This window comes from Phalaenopsis equestris, unplaced genomic scaffold (genome assembly GCF_001263595.1).
Source record: "Phalaenopsis equestris unplaced genomic scaffold, ASM126359v1 Scaffold233404, whole genome shotgun sequence".
In the NCBI taxonomy this organism is placed as follows: Eukaryota; Viridiplantae; Streptophyta; class Magnoliopsida; order Asparagales; family Orchidaceae; genus Phalaenopsis; species Phalaenopsis equestris.
Window position 1 is genome coordinate 4,949 of NW_018251352.1, and position 26,222 is coordinate 31,170.

Sequence of the window (26,222 nt, forward strand, 5' to 3'; positions counted from 1 at the left end):
AATGGTATGGTCTGTTTGAGAGTTGTAACAGTAGCAGCCGTTGTGGGAAGGGGAGTAACCAATGTAAATACAAGGTTAAGGTGAATGGTGCAAGTTTGTGGGGAGCGTAGAATTTTTATAGTAATGTTAAATTGAGTGTAGATCATTTTGTTGGTAGTTTCTGATTTGGTGAACATGGAAAATATCCAAGTGAAGCGAGAATAATCATGAACAAGAGATGATATTTGTGGCCTTGTATTAATATAACAGGGGTCGGATCCCAAATGTGGAACTAGAAAGAGGAATTGGTAATTGATGACTCTAGACGAGTTGCATTCATTGCAAGAAAACTTCCTTGTATTAATATAACAGGGGTCGGATCCCAAATGTGGAACTAGAAAGAGGAATTGGTAATTGATGACTCTAGACGAGTTGCATTCATTGCAAGAAAACTTAGTAGTAAGACTAAATTTGATGTTTGTAGTAGTAGATATAATAGTAGCGACAATTTGATGAGGGTGGCCCAACCTTCGATGCCAAATTTAGGTGGATGGAGACGAGGAAGATGTTGCGGCCAATGTGGAAAAGGGATAGAGACCATCCTTGGTGGTCCTTGAGGAGGATTTGGTTTTTGCTCTGGTCCTTGATAGCATAGCTAAATTTAGTGAATGAGATGTCGTAAATGTAGTCAGAAATTAATTTATAAATGGAGAAGAGATTGTGTGATAGATACGGTGAGTGGAGAAGCTTAGGAAGATAGAGCTTACGTTGAGGGATTAGAAGAATGCCTTGACCGGTGTGGACAATAGGAATGAACAAACCATCGCCGATGGCGACCTAGTCCGTTGGGATTGTTGGGGAGTGTGTAGGTGGTCATAATTGGAGGTGAGATGGCTGATGGCATAGGAGTCCAGAATCCAGTCGGCTGAGCTTGGATCTGTTGATGCGATGAGCCCAGTTTTAAGTTTTGGCAGATGGGTATTGAAGTTTGCTCCATATCAACATGTTAAGGTTGTGTGCCCCGATTTGCCGCAAATCTGGCATGAAATACGAGTGCTATTCAAGATTCACGTCCACCACGATTACTATACCCATGATAGTTTTGGGATGTTTTCCCACGGCCGCAGTTGTGAGTACTATTCAAGATTCATCGTCCACCACGGTTACTATACCCACGATAGTTTTGGGATGTTTTCCCACGGCCGCAGTTGTGGGAGATATTTCCTCGTACATATATTGCATGGGCTGTAGCGCTACTTTCCTTGGCGGGTTTGGTCAAAAGGTAGATTTCTTCGCTACATAATAGAGAGCATAGATCATCCAGTTTGATGGGTTCGGAACAAGTGCAACTAGGGATTTGAGATGAAGGTATTGGGACATAGATTGGTCTTTCATGGAAATGTGATGGAGCTTGTTTTGGAGTTGGATGACCCAGGAGCGATTGGTGGATTGGAGCCGGCTTTGGAAAATTTGCCAGATTTCGGTGGTGATTTCTAAGTTTAGGATGTACAGTAAGATGGTAGGGGAAATAGTGGAGGAGATAGCGGGATAAGTATTGATCAATGAGTTTCCAACAAAAATATTAGAGGTTTGTTGGGCAAACTGATCAGCCGTCTAAGAAGCTTGCAAATCCATTTGCCTTAAAAAGCTTGAATATTTGAGTTCTCCAAGTGGGATAGTTGGCTTCTGCAAGCTAAACATGGGCAACAGACTTGACATTAGTTATTAGAAATTTGAGGAAGTTAGGGATAGGTGCTTCAGTCATTGCTGGTAGGGTTGAAGAAGTTTCTTGGTTTGTGTAGGAGGAAGATGCTGACATTGTTGGGGTAGGGAGAGAAGCGAATTTTAAGGAAGAGAAGGGGATTAGGGAGAGGGATTTAGGAGAGCACATGATGTCTCTGATACCATGAAAGCTTTATTGCTTCATTGAGCAGGAGCCGACAAACTCCATATAGGGAAGAAAGGGAAAAATAGTGAGGCAGCATAGTTTAATTCAGATGAAAAATAGAAAGGTAAAAATTAAATTGTATGTTTTGTTGCTTGATATAAGTAAACACAATGAGAAAAATGGAATGTTTCAAGAAAGGTATAAGCCAAATGGTTATATATTACAGAGGGTAGTGGAAAATGCTATAAGTCTGTTATTGAGAGCTACATGGAAAGATTTTATAAGGCTCAAAAGTGATAATAAGTCAGCCATCAATATTACACAAATTTATGTTACATGAACATACCAAAAACATTGAAGTTGACAATTCTTTATAAAAGAAAATTTTGGCACAGATCTACTCCATACAACATTCATAAAAATGGTGAATTTGTTGAGATTCTCACCAAAGAATTATCAAGGCTTGTCTTCCAGAAATTATTAAGCAAATGTGAAATAGATGACATCTCATTCTCTTGAGGGAGAGTATGAAATGCCTACATAATTTCTATCAACTGAGAACTTCACTCACTAAGACTTTCACTCTTTTTTCTGTCTCACTAATTCATGTGATCCTCACTGGTTACTCATTAATATGTGGATTCACTAAAGTTGAAAAATTATCCATATTATATATTCTTATTAGAAGCCCTCCAAAGAATGTATAAATACTACACAATATTGGAATAAAATGCTCAATTTTTTTGTCATTAACTTCTTGATATAAATAATAATAACCATACACAATAATTGATGCACACATGAATAGCATTCATTTTAATGAAGAGAAGTGTATATTCCCAAGAAAGAAAAGATCACGTAATGTTTAGAGGAAAATTAAAAAGGCTTTCTATCTTTCTAGTTGATTTTGTTTACTAATATGTGGTCTACTACGGCAATGCAAGAAATTAGTTTGTTTCAAAGAGTCTACAACCATAGCTTTACTAATTACAATCGCATCAAGAAAAAAAACCCCGGCACATTAAAATAATAAAAAAAATGATTTAAAGCAGATACTGGCTTGCCACATATGCATAAATAAAGAAAAATTGAGCCAAAAGTATGCAATTACTACTGTTTGCTTGTGATTGGATATCCTCTCTCCATAAAGTCTTACAATTAATCAATTTGCACATCTAGAATTAGCCATTTAAAAACTAATTGGTCTAGCTGTTATAATCATAATCATCACCATTAGCCATATCCCAGCAATTTGGGATCGTCTTTATGAATCTTCAAATTTGGTTTGTTCATGTTGGGAGCTAAGAGATATTAAAAGTATTATTTGCAAATTATTGTGAATCTATCCATGCTATCTAATATCTTTCCCCTTTTCCAGTTAATCCTCAACATCACTTCTATCTACCGTCTAATGGAAGCATTGTCTATCATTTGTTATATATTTTTGAACCTTTCATCCTAATTCTAATTACTTTATCCTTAATATATTTCACTCTAATAATTCTAGGGCTATCAAAACGGCTCGTTGTTCACGAACAGCTCGTGTTTGACTCGTTTTGGCTCGAAATACTACTCATCAAGTTTATATATATATATTAAGTAGTATTTTAAAAAAATCGTGATTAGGGTTGTTAAAATGACTCTTTGTTCGTGAACAGTTCATGATCAGCTCGCTAAGCAACTAGGCCAAACATGAACATACTTTTTGAGCTTGAAATATAAACGGCTGAACTCAAGCTGAGCATGGGCTTGCTCGTGTTTGGCTCGTTTACACCCCTAAATAATTCCTATAATATAATTGTTCTTTAATATATACTTCAAAGTTTGTGAAAGTTCTATTTTACCTTTCCTACTTTTTTCTTGTTCAACTTAGTTTCCAATAACTTGTTACTACCTAACACTCAAGTTCTAACAGTATTTTCAATCTAAATGCACTTTCATATAAAATTTAAGTATCCATGATATTCTCTTATCATGTTACTAATGATAGCTTTCTCTAATTTAACCACTCAGCTTAACTCTGGAATTTATATCATAATAAGCTCTTATTTTATTACATAATAAACCTATGACACCAAATATTATTTTATCTTCTAATAATATTGATCGATGGCAATAGATATCACATCTATTAAATTACATATCATATGCTCACTCTATGAGCTATCAATTCCAAGCCCATTTTTAAATATTTCCATCACTCTAACTTCTCACTTATTTCAACAAATGTCTCACCGATTAGAACTAATGCCACTAACAAAAAAAGGCATATATTAAAGCGAAGTGATTATGGTTTTTTTTTTCTTTTTTTGGTTGGGGTAAGCTAGTTTTGCTTGCAATTTTAAATATTAGGGCAATAATGTCAAGTGTCAAGTCTTTAAGAATCACATTAATAATTTGTGTCAAACCTAAATGATGAAAATGATGCATGCACATCATTTTCAACCGAAATGACAAAATACCTGTGACATAATTTAAAAATTTGGAGTCTAATTAATGAGTAGTTTTTTTAAAAAATATAATTGACTACAAGGCTACAAAAGATTTATAATCAATTAAATGTATTAATTAATAAAGTAGTATAAAAATTATTAAATTAGATTCAAATGATATTTTAATATAAACAATAATTTTTAAATCATGCTCAAACCCTGAACATCTTATGACTATGCAATTAGGGTTGTTAAAATGACTCTTTGTTCATAAACAACTGGTGTTCAAATTCATGATCAGCTCGCTAAGCAAATAGGCCAAACATGAACATACTTTTTGAGCTTGAAATATAAACGGCTGAACTCAAGCTGAGCATGGGCTTGCTCGTGTTTGGCTCGTTTACACCCCTAAATAATTCCTATAATATAATTGTTCTTTAATATATACTTCAAAGTTTGTGAAAGTTCTATTTTACCTTTCCTACTTTTTTCTTGTTCAACTTAGTTTCCAATAACTTGTTACTACCTAACACTCAAGTTCTAACAGTATTTTCAATCTAAATGCACTTTCATATAAAATTTAAGTATCCATGATATTCTCTTATCATGTTACTAATGATAGCTTTCTCTAATTTAACCACTCAGCTTAACTCTGGAATTTATATCATAATAAGCTCTTATTTTATTACATAATAAACCTATGACACCAAATATTATTTTATCTTCTAATAATATTGATCGATGGCAATAGATATCACATCTATTAAATTACATATCATATACTCAATCTATGAGCTATCAATTCCAAGCCCATTTTTAAATATTTCCATCACTCTAACTTCTCACTTATTTCAACAAATGTCTCACCGATTAGAACTAATGCCACTAACAAAAAAAAGGCATATATTAAAGCGAACTGATTATGGTTTTTTTTCTTCTTTTTTTGGTTGGGGTAGGCTAGTTTTGCTTGCAATTTTAAATATTAGGGCAATAATGTCAAGTGTCAAGTCTTTAAGAATCACATTAATAATTTGTGTCAAACCTAAATGATGAAAATGATGCATGCACATCATTTTCAACCGAAATGACAAAATACCTGTGACATAATTTAAAAATTTGGAGTCTAATCCTTGAAAGAAAAACATAGTCACCGCAAGGTAACAATGCCCAGAACAGCATAATCCGAAAAACAGGAATTCAGATTGGATTCTGAGCACCAAATGAATGGTCTTTAGTACCTTAACCCAGTATTGCGCTTTAAGAAATGAATCAGGACTTGTTATGTCATACACAACAACTGCAACTGCTGCACCTCGATAGTAAAGCGGAGCCAATGCAGCATACCTGCAAAATGGATTTGCAGAAAATAGCAACTTGATCAAAAAACATTCAGGTCTAAAAAATGCTCAAAATGAATCACCATTATACAAAATAGTTTACGCCAAACACACCAAAAACATGCATAATTACATCACATGAATCAAGATAACATTTATTTTAGTTAACACAGGCCAATATTTATCAACTAAAGTAGCATGCGCATTCACAAACAATAATATGTTATTACAGTAATCAATAAGAATATCACAGAAAATGAAAAAAAGGCGCCCACGAATGTATCATTAAATGACAGCATACCTCTCCTGCCCAGCGGTGTCCCATATTTCAAATTTAACTGTTGTGGAATCTTGTAATGCAATGGTTTGCGATAAGAATGATGCACCAACAGTCACCTGTAACCCATAAGAATTAAGTGCTGCACAAAGCTGAAGTAAAACCTCTAATATGAAACCGGTAAAAACAAGTGGGGATAATACATGGAGAAGCTGGCTGCTTTTTATCCAAAAAAAAAAAAAACACTTAACCGCAACTTATCCTAGATGTCAATATTCGATGTGTTATATCAACTTGAAGATTTTGAATGAATACCTTGGATGTAGGGTCAAATTGTCCTCGAACAAAGCGTAGAACAATGCAGCTTTTACCAACACCAGAATCTCCCAGTAATACCAACTACAAGGCACCCAATTAAACAAATCATAAAAATAAGAAATGTGGCAAGAGGCATAGATAGAACAAATAAACTAGCAAGTGAATGTACTTCAACTAGCAATACTATAATCAGCAAGACGTAAGGAGCGTTGTAATTATCCCCAAACTGTTTGTTGATCATTTAATATAAATGTATATGCAAACTATGGAGCGCCAGTAGACCTGATCCTCAGGAAAGAAAGGAGTACAAACAAAGAACACTCCAAAACACTAACTGCAATATTCCACATTCTCTAACAAAGATCTCCAACGCACCCATGCACAATCTTTCAGCATTCTCCAAAAAGAACTAACTACCAAGTATTCACAATATATTTGAGTATGGAATCAGGCCTCTCAACCCTCCATACAAGGATGTAGCCTTACACAAATACACGTAGAATTTTTTTTTTATATTTTTTAAAAGCTTTATTTTTGTTTCTTTGCTCATCATACTTTGTATTTTGTAATTCCAATTGTTTTTATATAGCTTCATGAAGACTATAAAAATCAATGTATATGCTGAATCAAATAAAAGCATGAACCAATATGCTAATTTAATCAATAGGCTTTCTAGAATTATACCTATATACTGCTTCAAAAGCGATTTATTGGACCATTAGTTGTCCTCGAAATAATGCTATTATTTGAGAATTCTGATATAGGTAGAATTAAATCTCAAGTTAAATTTCGTATAATTAATTACTAATCTCATTCTTCCTCTAATCTGCTCAGTATGATTTCTAATAAGGCTAGACAACTGTGTGGACTAGTACTAGCCTCGATTAATTTAAAGTTTAATATTCTTGTATTTGGTTTCGAAATTCTTTTTTATCTTCAGAAGTATATTTCATGAGATGAACCCTTATAATATTTGAAGGATTAATTGGATCTATAGTAGCAACTGGCTCATCTTGAGTCCAGAATTGTAGAGGATTTTCGAACATGAGTTATTAAATAGAGAAGATGCGAAAGATCAAAGTTTAGTAAGTTTAAAATTTTCAAGAGAAAGTGCATTATATACGCTTAAGTGTAGAATGAATAGATGAGAGAAAGCAATTTTCATGTTTTGGTCAAGAGGATAATCACCACATTGGCTGTGGAAATTGGTGTGGTGGAATGAATCTGAGATGTTTTAATTAGTGGGCATTTGAGTGGATAATTATTGGGGTTGACCAAAGTAATTTCGTTTTTAGATTGAGTAAATGATAAGAAGATTTCAAAGAAATTATTTTCAGGAATTAAATCACATTGTCGGAGCTACACCATAATCTATGTATTTTAATTAGGGCCAATTGAATTACAAAGAATTATAGTACAAAGACCATTAAATGTTTCGACTAATAATTCTTTGGAAAGAATTGGTATATGTTGTGGAATCATAAATTTTTTACATACAGTGATGTCGCTACCTGTATCAAATAAAGCATGTATTGGAATCAGTTCGTATGTAGGGATATATAATTCAACGATAATATAACTATGAAAGCGCATTCCGTGGTAAAGTATAATTATTTATATTGACAGTTTTATGTGTAAATATTATAGTATATTGTTGGAGAAAATAGATTCCTATTAATATATGATTTGAATATTTGTCATCGGTTAAAAATAAATGTTGGAAATCAATTCGTTGATTATTTGTATCCCAAAATCGAGTAAGTATATTAGTTTCATGAGTGTAGGAGTGATTTTGTCCAAGATAATCTTGGTAGATGTACGGAGTATCTTTTAGTATTTGTAACTTTATGGGTACTAGATTTTAATCTATATGTGATCGATAAGATCCAGTATCTAATAAGATATTATATTTTCTTTCTGGAGAGAAATAATAACCCGTTATTAATAATTAATTATTATTGTATTCTCTTATACTTGGAGATGGTTTAAGAAAAATAGATCGACTAGTGCTCGTATCGTGAGATCGTCTTGGTTGTATGGAAAGAGAATTATTATTTTCTATGAAATTAAGTTTTGGATGTTTTTGATTTCCATAATTTTGACCATCATCAAAATAAAGTAGAAGGTTCGATGAGGGTGCTGTTATTTCTAATTCATTAATTTCTTCGGGTTGAATAGTTTGACCTACATGAGAAAAGAGAGGATCTAAGTGAATTGGGTTAGTGTGCAATTTAAACGCAACAGTATTGTGTTGATTATTGTATGTGTGTGTGGTTCAATAAGTAATGATGTAAGCAACACTGTCTTCTCTTAATTTTACTCTATCAAATGTGTTTCTTAGTGTGAGAGAATTATCTAAATGTCGATCATTGATATTAACTGCATAGTTAAGATGTAAATTAAACAATAGAGTTTAATAACATTAACAAAACATTTTTTTTAGAATGTATAATTTTATCATCCTATATCCAGATAGTTATAGGACTATCAATCCCTTTACGAAAGTATGATTTAATTAAAATTTGAATCCCTCCAAAGAATATATGTTTATATTTTTCAGGCTTTTTCATTCGTTCTAAATCTTGTCTTTTTATTTGTTGGTTATACAAAGGTATTCAGGTTCTTTTTGTATCTGTTAAATCAATGAGATGATCACCCTAACAAATATTATAATGTATGTTTCTTTTCCAAATGAAAATAGATATATCAAAACAGTCTTTTGTTCTCAGGGATAATTTTCTTCTTCTTATTTTGTTGTAAGTTTCTTCAGATAATGTAATGTCTTTCATATTCAATAGAATTATCATTAATTATATCTGATTCAGAGTTTTCTTCCATTAATCAGAATATAAGTATTGTTTTATTTCATTATCTAAATAACTTATATTTATTAAGTTTGCTTCAGTATCTGATAATTCATATAGCTCTTCATCACTATCTATATTAGTAAGTTTGAAGATGGGTTCTAAATCCTTTTCATTTATGACTGATACAGATCTTACATGATTTACCTTAGTTCTTTGAGGACGTTTGTTTGCATAGTGTCCTTGTTTACAGATCCAACATTTATTAATTTGTGTTTTTTTAGTATTTGTATTGTTATTATTCTCTTTTTTGAAAATTCTTTATTAGAATTAAAGTGTTTTTTTTATGTATTTTCTTAAAGAATTTTTTTTTTTACTTTTTGCAGAGCAATTACAGCTGTTATGAGAAGAGAAACAACTTCATTGCTGAGCAACCAAATCAGATTTTTCACAACATAACGATTGTTTATATTGTTTGTTTTGTTTGAGTCAAGGTGTTGGCATTCTACAGCTAATTTTTCTAGAGCGTATTATACACGGCTTCCTAGGGTTATATCATTCGGATGTACTTTCACAAATTCTTCTCCATAAAATATTGTATGCTTAAGGTAATTTATAAAAAAAACATATCTAGATGTAACAATCTGTCATTCGATAAGATATCATGAAAGAACTTCTGATAATCACAACTACATTGATTTAAGTAAGAAATATTGCAAATGCATAGAGCTGTTATCTTTTATTTAGTAAGATCTGATTGATATTTCTGTTTTTCTGCTTCGGTAGTATATTTAATTTATATCCTAAGAATTCACTTTTTATAAAGTCACCATAAATACTCGGTTATTTGTCAGGTGTATTCATGATTTTTTCTCCTAAACAAGTATTTCTAATTTCTTGCTTTTGATTATCTTTTAATCTAATAAAGTACTTTTTTTGCAATTCTGGTAAGTGTATTTTTTAGGAAGTCATAGGCGTCTTTTCCTTTTATATTATAATTATATATGGCGAGGTTATTTTCTATTACCCATTTGTCAATTGTTTTATTAATAGTTTTGCAAAAATCAATGTTTATATAAATACCGTGTCCACTTATAGGTTCAGGTATAATATTTTGAATTTTTGTTATTGCTTTATAAGGTCTAAACGTAGGAATATGCTTAATACTCAGGGGTAAGTATCAAAGATAAGAACTAGTATTTTGCTTGTACTAGCTTCATTTGTATTTGAGGTAGTAGGCAGTCCTATAAATCGATCATTAGATGGAGTAAGAGTAACAACAGAGGGGTAATTAACAGTTCAGCATAATTTCTATAGATCCAATTAATCCTTCAATTATTACAAGGGTTCGTCATATGAAATATACTTCTAAAGATAAAAAAAAATTTCAAAACCAAATACAAGAATTATTAAACTTTAAACTAATCGAGGCTAGTAATAGTCTAGCCTTCCTAGTTAGAAATCATGCTGAACAGATTAGAGTAAAAGCGAGATTAGTAATTAATTATATAAAGCTTAATGATAATACTAAATTTGATTGTTATTTCTTACCAAATAAAGAAGTATTAATCAATCATATTAAAACGGTCAAATGGTTCTCTAAATTAGATTATAATTCGGATTCGAGCAACTAAATAGTAGAGAGTTTGCTGCTTTAGTACAGAAGAAGACTATCAATGGAATATTATGCCCTTTGGACTAAAAAATGCCCCACAAATATTTCAAAAAATGATGGATACTATCTTTAGTGAATTATCAAACTTTTGTCTTATAAACGTAAATGTCATCTTAATATTTAGTCAAATTATCACCGAGCACCTAAAACATTTGATTTTGCCCTGTCAAAAAGCTCAGAAATATGGAATAGCATTAAGCAAAAGAAAAGTTGTGTTCTTAACTAACACTATTGAATTTCTAAGACATATTATAGATAAAGGTGCAATTGAAATACAAGAACATGTTTTAACAAAAATTAATCATTTTAAACAAATAAATAATCAAAAAGATTTGCAGTCTTTTAGGATATATCAGTTATGTTGAAGCATTTATTAAAAATCTCACAGAATTAAGAAGTTCATTACAAAAGATATTACGAAAAAATATAGTTTGGATTTGGGATGAAAAAAATCAAAGATTTTACAGCAGACTAAGGATTTATGTAAAAATCTTCTTAAACTACATTTACCAATCCCTGGTGATTATTTAATTATAAAAACAAACAACGCTGAATTAGCATGAGGGGCAATTTTAAAAGTTCAACGTAATAATGTTAAACTTTTATGTAGATATAGTTCAGGTTCATACACGAATACTGAACAAAACTATCATATTAATGAGAATGAATTATTATCCATAAAAAAAGCTATTAAAAATTTGCAATGTTCTTAAATGAAACATTTTGAATTAGAATTTATAATAAAACAACTATTTCATTTCTTAAAAGGCTAATTAGATGACAAAGCTAGTTTTCTACTTATATTTTTGATTTAAAATATATAGAAAAAAATAAAAATGTTCTAAATGATATTTTAACAAGAGAATTATGCAAGAAATAAATATGTATGTTGAAAGTATGAAAACTTATGATATATCCAGCGAAGCTGAAGATAAGCTCAATTAAGATATAAATAACTACTTAAAAATTGTTGACTTACAAATCTGAAAATTAGAATGCGAGATTGTCTTTGACAATACCATTCTGAAAGAAATATTTAAAGAGAAAAATTATCTCATCGGAGAAATAACAGGAGGTGAATTACCCTCAATATTTGAATACAAAAAAATTAGAGATTTTGCAAATCTTAGAATTATAGGAGAAGAATCAAAAGAAAAAGCTTCTTCAGCTACTGAAATACAAAATTTACTACAAAAGAAGAACCATCTTCCTCGGAAAGAATGCCCACTTATTCTAAAATACTACAAAATACATCTACAAAGAAAACCACAGGAATAACAGAAAAATGACAGCAACTAAATTCTTTATTACTTTCCAGGCTGATTGATAATAATTCGATAAGTCGGTATGTGTACGCCAGATTCCTTCCTTTACAGCTGGCTTCCAATATTTTTTACTTCGAGTTTATCTCGTATTCTCTGTATAGTATTATTCTTCTAGCAGTACGTACATTTGTGTATTTTCTGTTTCTATAATTTCTGACAAAATATTTCTTTCACCTCTTTGCTGAAACCTATGTTGTTCTTGCTTAGAATAGAGATCCATTTTTATACATTATTTCATGTATATTTCTTGTAAGTTGTTTACAATGACTATATATGAATAATTGTTCGGAGCAGTAATATACCCAAATATTTGGTGAAACAATTTTTTTTTTGTTTCGTTTCATATTTGATATAAATCTTCAGCTGTAGTTCTCTGAAGTCTTAATTCTGTAGGTTCGCATTTTGAAGTATATGACTCACTACTAATTCCAAGTTGTATAAGAGAAATAACTCATTTTATCGCAGAATAAGTTTGGTATATTTTGATGTATAAATTTCAATGTTTAACAGCATGGTGGAAGGTATCCACTGCTTTAAATATTGTTTTTTGATAATTCTCTTAGAAGATTTTCATCTTCTAAATATATCATGCAGATTAAATCACATTTGTATAATTCTAAAGCAAGTTTTAAATCATTATTTCCATAAATATAAATAACTTGCTACTTTCCTACTGTATAGAAATAAATCTGAGAATTAATTCTTCTCGTAGAGTAATAGTTACTATCATTCTTCTACTATTTCCGTGATTTTCTTTGTAGATGTATCTTATATAGTATTTCAGCATATGCGGGCATTCTTTCTAATGAAGATGGTTCTTTTGCAGTAAAATTTTGTAATTCAGCAGCTGAAGAAGCTTTTTATTTTAATTATTCTCTTATAATTCTGAGATTTGCAAAATCTCTAGTTTTTCTTATTTGAGATATCGAGGGTAATTCACCTTCCGTTATTTCTCTAGTGAGATAATTTTTCATTTTAAATAATTCTTTCAGAATAGTATTGCCAAAAGCAATCTCGCATTCTAATTTTCAGATTTGCAAGTCAATTTCTAAGTTGTTATTTATGTCTGAATTGGGATTATCTTCAGCTTCGCTGGATATATCATAAGTTTCCACCCAATACACATATATAATCATGTAATTTGTTTTTACTATGGAGTTAGTCCAAAGGCCAAAACCTAACTTAAATCCTAAGCATGTATAAGAACTCCCTCCGCTTTATCTTGTTGTAGAAATTCGTCCCTACAGATTTCATCATCCCCATAGATCTCATTTGTAAGAGGCTAAGGTCATCAAACGGAGTTTAGAAGTAGACTAGGTCAATCTAACGCACAAGACTGGCCAAACACTATATTATGATTTAAAAAGGTATATTGTGGGATTTTTTTAAAAATTATCTTTTAGGGTAAGGAGATAACCAAAGATGAAAACCATAAAAATTTTTTTTTGCACAAATATAAGATCAATTAACTCATCAAAATGATTGGGTATGAGAGATCACCAAACCTCTGAGCCTAACCACATAAAAGTTTTCACTCCAATCCATATTTAAAACAACCCTTAAAACTTCGTTCCATAAAACAATATATATTTTTACACACATAACTACTAATACATTTTTAATAAGGAAAAATGAGGGGTTGGGGGGCACCACTCGGCCCAACTATAATAACCTAACCACCTCCTTATTATGGCTGGCTACCACCCAAGGTAAACTCACCACACTTCGCGCGCACACATGACACCATATTACATATGTCTCATACATAAAAACAGTAAAAACTTTCTTCGTTCATAATAGAAAATTCCTAGCCTCCAATGCACTTCTAGTCATAAACCTTCAATCTTCTCCAATCTCTTACCCTGAGATCAAATTGTTGATCTACTCTTTCTAGCTTTAGCATTTAGCACCCTGCACCTCTTGTGCCACATCATAAAATGGAAGGGGAAAGGTGAAGCTAAGGGTCTATTTTTTATAGCTTTCTCGCCGTTTTATTTTTTAGATCACCACAATAATTTTGTTTGGCTATTGCTCTCTTATAGCTTTCTAAAACCATTTAATGATGGAAAGCTAATATTTATAACCAAATATGCTAAAATGTGGCAGTTATAAGATAATTATTGTCGGACCTTTTTGAAAAAGAAAATGTTTATAATATCCATAAAAACTTTCATAAATATTTCTTTTCCCACAATAGTTTTACAACCGCTTTTACAAAAAAACTACCACCACTACATACAGACCCTAACTAAATAAAGTGAAAGCTTTGGATATCAAGATAACATTACAAAGATTTTGACATTCTTAATAGTTTTTAAATAGAATTTTGCGGTACTTGCAAAGGAGACAAACAAATATTGCTAAGCATCTAATCAAATTAGACCAATCATACGTTCTCACTTAAAAAAAAATACATATAGGAAGAAGATCCCAATAGATTTCAAGTATTTAAGCACAAAACTAAAAACATTGTAGGTATGATTAGATTATGCATGCTAACCTATCATAGATTAAACCATTAGTTATATCCCACCAAATCAAGGTCCATCTAATCTAATCAAAGTCTGACCAATCATATGCATATACATCATGTAATTTATTTTGATTATGGAGTTTGTCCAAAGGCCAAAATCTAACTTAAATCGTAAGCATGTATGAGATCTCCCTCCCCTAGTTTCTTTTATCTGGCTATAGAAGTCCTTCCCTAAATATTTCATCATCCCCATAGATCTCATCGTTTAATCGTCATTCAATCGGTTAAAAATTATCAGCAGCTATCTTTCTATGGATGTTCATGAATTCATTCGATAATTCAGAATATATGATCCAAAAGCAACATATCTATGCTAGTTAACTATGAAAACTTTTTAAGATCAAATCCAACGATTCCTTTTCACCATACAGCTAAAAAGGCTGTTAATTAGATGCTAACAAGCTAACTTTCATATATACATAACCAAGGAGAATAATTAAAACAATATTTATTACTCACAATAAAATCTGCAGAACATTGGCTTATAAAAGAGAAGCATAAAACTAAATTAATTGTTGCTGAGATCAGAATGCTTAGATAGATGAGTGGCTTTACACTTAGAGACAAAACGCGAAACAGAATGCTTAGATAGATGAGTGGCTTTACACTTAAGAGACAAAACGCGAAATGAATATATCCGTGAAAAAGCTAGTGTTGCTCCTATGGTAGAGAAGATTAGAGAGAGTCGTCTTAGATTGTTTGGACACATTAAACATCTACCATCCGATGATCCTATTAGGAGAGCAGATGTTCTAAATTTGAATTTTTGTAAGAAAGATAGAGGTAGACCTAAGAAGATTTCGGCATGTTGTATAAAAAATGATCTTAATCTATTAGAACTAAATGAAAATATTACACTCAACAGAACAATGGAGAAAAATGATTCATGCTTTGCTGTTGTTGTTGCAATGACAACCTTTGCAATGGCCCTACAACAACTTCCTTTTTTTTGACATATATAGGCTAGACTTGATTTTGGAAATTCTCAAATCTGCAACAGCTAGGTCGGGCTCTATGTATTTATTATTCAGGATGGATAATAGAACAATAGTGGTTTGATTCAACTCATTATTTAAAAAGCCCAATACCCATGTTTGTCCAGAAATTAACTATTGTTATGCGATATGGTGACTTTAAGAAGAGCCAAGCTTTCATACAATTCATGATTCCCATATTTCTAAGCCAACGCTTGCTGTTACCGAAGGAATTGATTTTCTCATTTATCAGTAATAAATATAATTACGTAATGCAGCCCAACCACCAAGTACATTAGACAATGAGACACGGGCTTGTAAGGCCAAGAAAACGTAGTTGTTGAAGTCCTATTGTAGAACGAGTAAAACTTACAGAGAACGAAGGTTTTCAATATAAACTTCTAGCATGAAAAAAGCACCATTCCTCATAAAGCACTTGACACACAAAAAAGACACAGACAATTCAAGAATTCTATTTAATTAATATGGAACCTTTGTGGCCTAGCACCTTGAGATGTTGCATTTACATTACTATATCAAAAACAAAACATGTATAAAACTCTGCCTCTAGGAATTTAAGCCCGACATCATTCCAATTTTTAAAAATTAATTTGAGCCAAAAGGTTCTACTATTATATTTGAATGATATGAAATAAATTGTAGTTTAGTAATAAAATTGGTAGTGAGGATATATTCCATGTAATAAAAAGAATGTAGCCTACAATTATTACATTATTTTCATCAGTATCAGCCTAAAACTCATTTGTTGGCACCAAATTTACAAATCCTGCTGCTTCACCCATTTATACTAAGTGATTTAAAGTGCCAACTCTGTTTAACAAAGTTAAACAACAACAACAACAACAACAACAATAATAATAATAATAATAATAATAATGTTGAATCCAAAAAGTGTCCAGGAAACACACCCAAAGAATAGAGCATACGAGAGAGAGAGAGAGGAAGAAGAAACAGTATAGAACAGTAAAGAGCATGTAACCACTTTATTATGAAATGACCCCTATTTATAGACATGGGGGGTCTGAATGGGGTCTGAATATTACAATTATAAATTTATCCTCTAATCATTAGGGTTTGTGAGGGTCACCTTAGTAAATCTTGAGGAAAATTCAATATAATATTTACAAGAATTATTCGCCTGATATTTAATTTGGCGGTCGTTTGTTTCGGCCGACTAATTCCCCTAGGTAGTGCGTAGGCCCTCGATCGATGATTCGCATGGCGCCTGGTCGACCACCTGTTATCAAACCCCTTGGAACATTGGTTGATTAGATGGCTCGACATTCTATTGACAAATCGATATGCATGTCGATCGCCTTTCTCCCATCGATCGCGATGCTTCCAGAGATCCGTAATACGTGGTTTGGCCTGTCGTTCGGACCTCTCGACGTTCGTCTTCCACTTTAGCCGTTAGAATTGCTTTGAGATTTGTGATGTCATAGTTTTTGTAATATACTTAGTACCCCGATTGACTTACTTCTTAAAAGTTTTGCATGCAAAAACAAGGAAATCTTTTTTACTCATTCAAAAATACAACAATGTATAAATGATAAAAAATCAATAAATGACTTCCCTGGATTGGGCTACAAATAGGCCATTGCTTTCAACCTCGTTCCTTCTGTCTGATCCTACGGCGATGTCCGGTGAGAAGGCCTCGTTCGTTGACAAGGATGCACTCGTTAAGGCTCTTGGTGGTTTGTGGGCGAAAGCTCAAAAATTAGATGTGAAGACGAAGCTTGCAAATGAAGTCTCGCGGGGGAAGTAAAAAAGTGGGATGTGCAGAGGTCGAAGGGTGACGATCGTGGTGATCAGATAAACTCCTCCGATTCTCTGGCAGGCCCGTCGCATGGACAAGTCCCGGGACGGTTAGCAGGTCATCTTGGCAATCGACCTTCTGGACATCAGTCGATTATGGATGTCCCTGCCGGAGTGAAGCGGGCGTCAATTCAGGTTGTCACGGGGTATGCTCTCCCTCAAATTGGCACGGAGGTGATGACAACTAAGGCGAAAGTATCATTCTCGTTGTCGTAGGATGGTATTTCGTCCATAGGCGAGGAGCTAGGAAAAGCTAGTGGGGGTGGTAACTCTTACACCGCATCTAAATGGGATCGGATTTTGAGTACGTGTTTTAAGTTCTCTTGAAACTTTGTACATTTTTTTTTTCCTTTGGGTTAGCCATAGAGATTCTTACAATCGATTCTCTTTCGTCGGGTATTGATACCAACCCAACGAAGGATATAGCCACCATGGGACAGGCTGCTGCGGAGGCTGTAGCTGTCGAGGAGCAGATCGCCACAATGGACGTGATAGCTGTGGAGTAGGTTGTTGTGGACCAGGGGACCAATGAGGGGAACCTACCTCGCGGTAAAGTCCAAAACTTGGACCACTAAGATACCTCACAGGCTGCTGCGGAGGCTGTAGCTGTCAAGGAGCAGATCGCCACAATGGATGTGATAGCTGTGGAGTAGGTTGTTGTGGACCAGGAGACCAATGAGGGGAACCTGCCTCACGGTAAAGTCCAAAACTTGGACCACTAAGATACCTCCAGCGCGATAAGAGTGGAGGAGGTGGGTCATCAGGTGTCCTCCAAGTCTCTGATGCACCGTCTTGCATAGATAGAAGAATGACATTCTCGCAGTATGGGGCATCTCCGGGAGGATGACGATAGAGTTGTCTAGGTCCTGATGAAAGTCGATCGCATGAAGAAGGATGTCATCGCTCTGCGTGAGGAATTTTCTTTTTTCGGGAGAAGATATTCGCTGTTTGGGAGAAGAAGACACGTCTCAGTTTAGAGTTGTTGGCCGCCGGAGAGAGTTTTCTCGCTCAGGCGAGGATGGTCAATTTGACCTTTTCTAAGTTGGGTGGCGAGTTTACGTATGAAAGGTTGCTCCACCGAGGGTTTGTCTCAGGTGAAGCGTCAGACTATCGTTTGGTTAGGTTTTTTTTCTTAGTGACTTTTGTTAGTTGTTCGTAATGTACTCTCTTTTTTTGTAAATAGATAAATGAAATGTAATTTTCTATTTCTAGTAATGATTATTTTGTCTCGATTATGTTGTGATCACCATCGCATCACTGTCTTCTCAGCGGCATTCCATCTCCCCATACCTCGCCCTCACATATATACGCAGGCGTGCAGCAGGTGGGAACTCTCATCCCTTTCGGTTTTCTCTACGCTACGCCATTTCTCTCTTCCCCTTCAACTCCTTGCGTGATATCCTAGGTTCCATAGCACGTAAGTTTTCCTAGAATCGTTCGGGTCGATTCTAGCTTCGGAGATTCATGTTCTCTCCGTGGTTGATGTGAAGGAGATTTAGGATCCTAATGTTCTTGATTCTTTAATTCCTCTTTGGCCGACAACTAACCATGAGCGAGCCACAGATCACTTCTTCCCTGACATGGTTTTTTACAAGGATCAGATCAAAATGGGTCTTCGACTGCTGTTCTATAGAAAGCTGCTGTCAATTTTCAATGTGTACGGGGTTATCCCTGTCGATGTTCTCCTTAATTCAGTGTCTGTTGTGATGACCTTCGTCATCTTCTATCGAAGGATGAAGATTCCCCGGTCGATCAAACTATTCAACCGTTTAGAATCAGTTGGGATTGTTATGTATAATTCGTCGCAGGCCCCAAGACTCATCTGCTGGATTTTGAAAATAAAATTAAGGACTGGAAAACAAAATTTCTTGTTGGCTCCCATGCAGGTAGTTGAGGGATCCGCACTTCTTCGATAGAGTGAGGTAAAGAAGATGAGAACTTTGCCCGGGAAACTTCAAGACCAAGGGGTGTTGCTCGAGGGCCAACGCCACTCGTTGTTCCAATATCTCAATTCAAAGGTGATTGAGTGTATGATCTGTCCATACGACACCGAGACAATAAATGAAGTACTATGGATCTCATCCGACAACCGGGAGGTGGCTCGAGAGAAGGCCGCTGAGGGGCAAGCAACTTCGAAGAAGTTGCAAGGAAAAGGCGGTCTTCCGGTAGGGATCGGCCCAACCCACCCAAGTCAGCCGAAGGAGACGCCGAAAGTGGGTAAAGTTTCTTCATGCTTGTTACTACTTCTATACATGGATGTATAGTTCTAATGCAGTTTTCGTTAGATTCTTTTGAGGGGAGATGCTCCGGTGCTTCTGATTCAGAAGTTCCACCGGTTCATCCGTTTGTTGGAGGAGTTGCTGTCATGACTCCTGTTGGGACATCGTTTGTGAGTTTGCACGAGCTGGTGGAGGCGAGTTGTTATTCTCATCCTATCTCAATTAGGACCGAGTTCGAGGAAGAACCGAGGGCCGCTGCATGAGCAGTGAGAGATACTCCCTGAAGAGAATGAAAAGCTCCCGCTTTAGCGACAGAGTTGCCTCCTCCGAAAGAAGGGGAAATTTCACCAAAGTAGTCCTTCACACACGAACAAGGGGCTAGAGTTTGGATGAAGGGTCACTATGTGTTTACTGATAGAGAGACAGAGTGGTTCGCGAACACCCCTCTAAATGGGGACTATTTTTCAACCCTGAACACCCCTCTAAATGGGGACTATTTTTCAACCCTGGTGGAAATGTTTTGGTCCCCCCCTTCGAAAAGACGTCGAGGTCAATGGACAAGAGGGACATGACTCAAGCGACTAATTGCTATCATGCCCTTGCATGGGAAGCCTCCCATTTTCAAGGGAATCTCTTGGACAAAGCTGAGGAACAAGTTGGGAGGTCTAGCTTGCGGGTTCAAAACTTAAAGTGGACAACTGTCATGGCCGAAGAGAGTTGAAACTATCCATGGAGGAAAGAAAACTGGAGGCTCAGAAACATGAGGCCCAAGTGGCGGCTCTTCTAAAGGAAAATAATGAGTTGAAAGAAAAGATGTCCTCAATGATTACTTGGAAGGAGCACGTTGAGGGCCTCTCCTGTCAGATTACGGCCAACACTCTGAACATCGAAAGGATCGTGAAGCATAAATTGGTCGATTCTAAATGATAGGAGATGGAGGAGTTTGGTATGATCCTTTCGGATCCTGAGAACGAGCAGGACCAACTCAATGGAGAGTTTGCTTGTGTTGAGGGAGTGCAAAAGACCATGGAGGAGGGTACTAAGGAATCTTCAAACGTCCAGGGCTAAGTCGGTGTCTCGTTTTGTTCCTTTTTGTTTTGTTGTTCGTGTGCGTTGTAAGGAAAATTATAATTCAGGTTTTGAGACATCCCTCACAGAGTTCATCGATGTGGGGTGCTTGTGCTTTATAAGGGCAACGGACGATTGCTTTCACACTGAAATGTCCTATATGCCTATGACGATCGTTTTCACACCCCTCACGGAGCTTGTCGCTGTCAGGTGACGATCACTTTCGCACTCCTCTCGAAGATTGTCATTATCGGGTGTTGAACGTTTTCACACACCTTTCGGAGCTTATTACTGTCAGATGTTTGTTTTTTGCCATAGCAGGGGACGATCATTTTCGCACCCTTAACAGAGCTTGTCGCTGTCGAGTACTGAAATGTCCTGTATACCACTAACGATCGTTTTCTCACCCCTCGTGGAGCTTTTTCATTTCTGGGTGATGATCGTTTTCACACCCCTCGCGGAGTTTGTCGCGGTCGGAAACCAAAACGTCCTGTGTGTGCTAATGATCATTTTCTCACCCCCCCCCGAAGTAATTCATTTCGTTTATGAGAATCAAAAAGCACAAGAGCTACAAAATAGATTCATGTTCAAAAAATTTTTAAGCAATAAATATCTTCAAATCGTCGCCGTTCCAAGTTTAAGGGATCGTGTTTCCTGTCAAGGTCTTTAATTTGTATGCTCCAGGTCCAGCATTCAAGTGGATAACAACTTTCCTATTGCTCGCCCTCTTGCTGCGGGGTCGGCTTTTCTCAATAATAGGTCTCCAGGGTGAAAGTCTCTTCGTGAATATTCTTATTGAAGTATCTAGCGATCCTCCGCTTGACTTCTTGCCGGAGAGATGCATTGGTTCGGTTCTCCTCTGTTAGGTCCAAAGCAAGCATTACTCATTCATCGTTCGTTTTGTGCCATTCCTCCAAGTTCTTTTGGCCAAAGGCCGAAGTGGTGAGTACCCTCTAATTGTATTTTTTGTATTCGACCGACAACATAGCTTCCATCCCATGGGAAAGCATGAACGGAGTTTGGTACTCCGTTCAGTGAACGAAGATGGTGTTGTACGAATTGCCCATAGTAACGAGGGAATTAGATCTGCCCACTTTGACCTCGTTCCTTCCACTTTCTTCCTTAGCAAGTTTAGGATGACTTTGCTAGCGACCGCTGCCTACTTGTTAGTTTGTGGATGATGCACAGAGGCGAACTTGAGATAGATTCCCTTGGTCTTGTAGAAATCCTAGACTTTTTTTATCGGTAAATTGCATTTAGTTATCTGTGACAATGATGAGTAGTAATCCACATCGACTGATTAAGTCTGTTCAAATAAAATTTTGAACTGCGATTATGTGGGTAAGTGGCTTTGCTTCGAACCACTTAGAAAAATGGTTGGCGACCACCAATAGAAACTTGTGTTGTCCCTTAGATGGGATAAAGGGTCTAAGGATGTCGAGACCCCATACGGTGAAAGGCTAGGGAACTGACTATCGGATGAAGTTTTTGGATTAGTTGATTTCTCAGAAGACCATTGCACGCACCTCCGGGAATATTCCTCTATATCTTTAAGTGAATTTGGCCAAAAATATCGCAATCGCTGGATCCAATGGGCGAGTTTCTTTCCTCTGGAGTGCTTCCACATTCCACGTGTGAACATCTTGGAGAATATCTTCTACCTCGTCTTCCCTAACACACTTCAGGTATAGGGATGTGGTTGACTTCCTGAATAATTTTCCCTCGACTATTAGGTACTGGGTGGCTTTGAATTTGAACCTTCTGTGATTAGTGGCTTCCTCATCGATTTCTCCTGTTTCTAGGTAGTGAATGTAGTGATCAATCCAGCTTTTATTTCCCTCAATGCTAATTTCCAATGTTCGCGGTTCCTCAATAATAGGTTGGTCGAGACTTTTGGGGTTGTCCTCGTAAGTGAAGACTTCTAGACAGGAGGTCCGCAATCTGATTCCCTTTCTTCGGATGTGCTCGATTTTGAAGCTGGCGAACCATCTGATCTCCACTTTCACTTTCTCGAGGTACCTGACCATTGTCTCATCTCTTGCTTCGAATTCGCCATTGATGACTAGCTGTGAGTCGGCTTTCACTTAAATGTGCAAGGCTCCCATTACCGCCGCCAGGCAAAAACTTGCAATCAAAGCTTTGTACTCTGCTTTATTGTTAGTTACTTTAAAATTTATCTAGATTGAGTGTAGTTGTTCTCCCCCAGTTGGACTGCATAGACATACTCTGTGTCCTGCATTTGATCGGCTAGGGGCACTGTCTGTGAACAATATCCAAGTTGATCTGTTGATCTTTTGGTCTTTCTTGGTTTCCTGGAATTCAGAGAAGTCCGCCAGGAAATCGACGACTTGTGCTTTATTGTTGTCCGAGGAACGAAGGAGATAACCAATTTCGCTGAGTTCGACCGCCCATTTGAGCAACCAGTCGGAATGCCCTGGGCGAGTGAGGACAGGCTTCAGCGAATGGTCGATGGCAACTTGTATGGGATGTACTTGAAAGTACGGTTGGAGCCTACGTGCTAAAATGACCAAAGAAAAAGTTAGTTTCTCTATTGTTGGATATTTGGGTTTCGCGTCCCTGAGGACTCAACTGGTGTAGTACACTGAATATTGTTCTCGACTTCTTCCTTGACTAGAACTAAACTGACTGCTTCTGCCCGACCCCCAAGTGAAGGGAGAGTCTTTCTTTCAACTTCGGGCTTTGAAAAGGAGGAGAGGCGAGGGATTGTTTGAGGTTTGTGAAGCCTTCTACGCATTTGGGTTTCCATTCAAAATATTTGGCTCTTCTGAGCACTTTGAAGAAAGGGGCGCATTTCTCTCCTGATTTAGAAATGAATCTGCTGAGTCCAGCTATTCGACCTTAGTGTTTGTATTTCTTGAGTGCTTTTGGGGGAGGGCATGTTGGCGAGTGCTTGGATTTTTTCCGGGCTAACTTTTATTCCTTCGGGGATTAGTAAGTATCTGATGAATTTAACTGTCGAGACTCCAAATGTGCATTTTAACGGGTTCAATCTCATACTAAATTTTTTAAGTGTTTGAAAAGTTTCCTTTAAAACTTTTATATGTTGTGTGGTCATTCGACTTTTAATTAACATGTTGTCAACATAAACCTAAATGTTTTCTTTTCTTTTTGATTAGCGAAAATTACATCTATGAGGTGCTGGTATGTCGCCCAAGTATTCTTAAGCCCCCAAAGGGCATTAAATTATAGCAAAGATTCTTTCACTAGCAATAAAGGATGTTTTTTTCGGAGTCGGCGGGGTATATCTTTATTTGGTAGTATCTGGAGAATGCGTCGAGGAAACTGAGAACCAAATGGCTGACAGCCAAATCTACCAGTGGGTCGATTCTCAGCAAGGGTAGGCATCCTTCAGAGAGGCCGAATTCAGGTTAGTGAAATCCATGCATATCCTCCATTTTTCATTCGCCTTCTGCACCATTACGGCGTTGGAGATCCAAGTGAGGTACTGCACCTCCTGAATGTATCCAGCGTCCTTCAGCTTTTGCACCTCCTCTCAGATTAGTCTTGCTAACGTTATGGATGTACTCCAGATTTTTTGCTTAATCGATCGTGTTGGGGGATCCATGTTCAATTGATGGCATGCTGCGTTGATCGCCACGCCAGACATTTCGTATGTCGTTCATGCAAAAACGTTTCAATCTTCCTAGAGGGTTCCGATCAATAATTTTGTGTCTTACATTAAAAGCTTTACTAATTAGAAAATATTTACTGGATCTCCCTCGTTATTTGGGACTTGAAGGGAAGCCACGTTGGTCTCGAGACCACCTCCTTTCAAGTTTTGGATATCTATGGAGTCGTGCTCCACGTTACTGATGGCTCACAGGCAATAGACCTGAGACTGCTCCAGGCCCCCCTGATCGTGATGACCTCTTCATCTCCACGAAATTTAATCACAACATAGAGACCACAGCCTTAAAATCATTTAGGAGTGGTCGACCGAAATGACATTGTACGTCGCGGGAGAGTCTACTATGCAAAAGTCTTTCGTCGACATAAATTATTTCCCATTTTCCCCCAGCGGAATGGAAGTCCAATCATTCCAAGAGCTTCCTTCCTCTCCCAGGAGAAACCATATAATGGCCCAGTTGGTGCAGTCATCCGATCAGCGGCGAGGCTCAGCTTGTGAAACATCTGTTTAAACAGTAAATTCAAAAAGCTCCATGTATCAATGAGAATGCTCTCCACCTGATAGATATTGAGTACAGTCATTATTACAATGGCTTAGTTGTGGGGGTTTCCCATCGACGGTAGATCTTCATCGATAAAGTAGATAGGGAGATGACCTTTCAGTTTTGGGGCAAAAGTTGATGCACACAATTCCCCAGTCTTTTGTCTCTTCCGGTTCGCTCGCATGGGTGGTTCGGTCCCTCCCAGTATGGCGGGCACAAAATCCTCCAATATGGATAGTGTTGGTGTGGATTGGTCCGTCGGATGTTCCCATCATTGGAACTTTGCCTTGCCTCTAGGTCTTGACCCGTGGGGCACGAATTCTTTCAACTTTCTTTCATTTATTAGCTCTTCGATCAAACTCCCGAGGTGTCGACACTCTTCCTTATCGTGGTCGTGATCGCTATGGTACTTACAGTATTTCATGCTGTCCCGAAGAAGGGCCTCTGTCCTCATTGATGGAGCCTACCTGAAGTAATATTTGTTCTAGATGGCATCTACTATCTCTGTCATGGATGCCCTTAGAGAGGTGGCCCGATAGACTTCATGCTCAAAGCGAGGTTGCTCACGGTATTGGGTTGACCGTTGATTTTGGTCAAGGTCAAAGCAAAACCTCTTTGGTTGAGCTAGCCTCACTCCCTGTGTCAGCTCGGCCTAGGCCATTTTAGGCTTCAGATCCATCACATCCATTGTTTTTCTTTGGAAACGCGCAATGAAAGAGTGCAGGCTTTTGTTGGTTCCCTATTTTAATTACCACAGAGATCGAGCACTCTTCTTGGGCCTTAGAGCGCTAACAAACTGTGACAAAAAGAGCTTCCTGAACTCCGCGAAATAGGTAATAACCCCACGGGCAATCCGTTGAACCATCTGAGAGCAGACGATCTTAACATTGTAAAGAACAATTTGCATTTAAAAGCATCTGAAATCTTCAACAGACTCATGGAAGATTTGAAAGACGCGAGATGGTTGTTGGGGTCCAAACTTGGCTCCGTGTTGAGCTCGCTCTCCTCCCAGGATTGTGGTTGCCTCAGGGCTACTAACTGTCTTCAGTACTTCTACGAACTGCCCTGACATCTGGGTAGTTATTTGAGATTTTAGGTCCTGTAGTCCTTGCTAAATGAATTCTTCCAAAAATTCTCCGGTGCAAACTGCTTCCACTATGTTTCTCTCACTGATTTCTCCTTTTTGTTGTTGTTTTTGTTCTCTTCTTGTTGACAACATGATTTTGTCGGCACAAAAAAGAAAGAAAAATTGTTTGGGGGTCGTCCGTAAGAAGCTGTAAGCAGCCGGAATTGAAATTCCATCGCCCGCTTCGGAAGGACGTTTTAATTTACTTATATATATATATATATATATATATACATATATA

General features: G+C 36.3%; 1 protein-coding gene across 1 annotated transcript in view; it reads right to left on the minus strand.

Annotated features, from left to right (window-relative positions):
• Positions 1–5,450: 5,450 nt before the first annotated feature.
• Positions 5,451–26,222, minus strand: part of LOC110038661 (ras-related protein RABF1) — a gene marked incomplete at its 3' end in the record, with an annotated part of 31,613 nt that continues 10,841 nt past the window's right edge. Inside the window, exons 3-5 of the mRNA XM_020743557.1 lie at positions 6,229–6,312; positions 5,938–6,032; positions 5,451–5,643 (exon numbers count right to left, since the gene is read on the minus strand). Of these exons, the coding sequence (XP_020599216.1) occupies positions 5,451–5,643; positions 5,938–6,032; positions 6,229–6,312 (372 nt within the window). The remainder of the gene's footprint in view (positions 5,644–5,937; positions 6,033–6,228; positions 6,313–26,222) is intronic.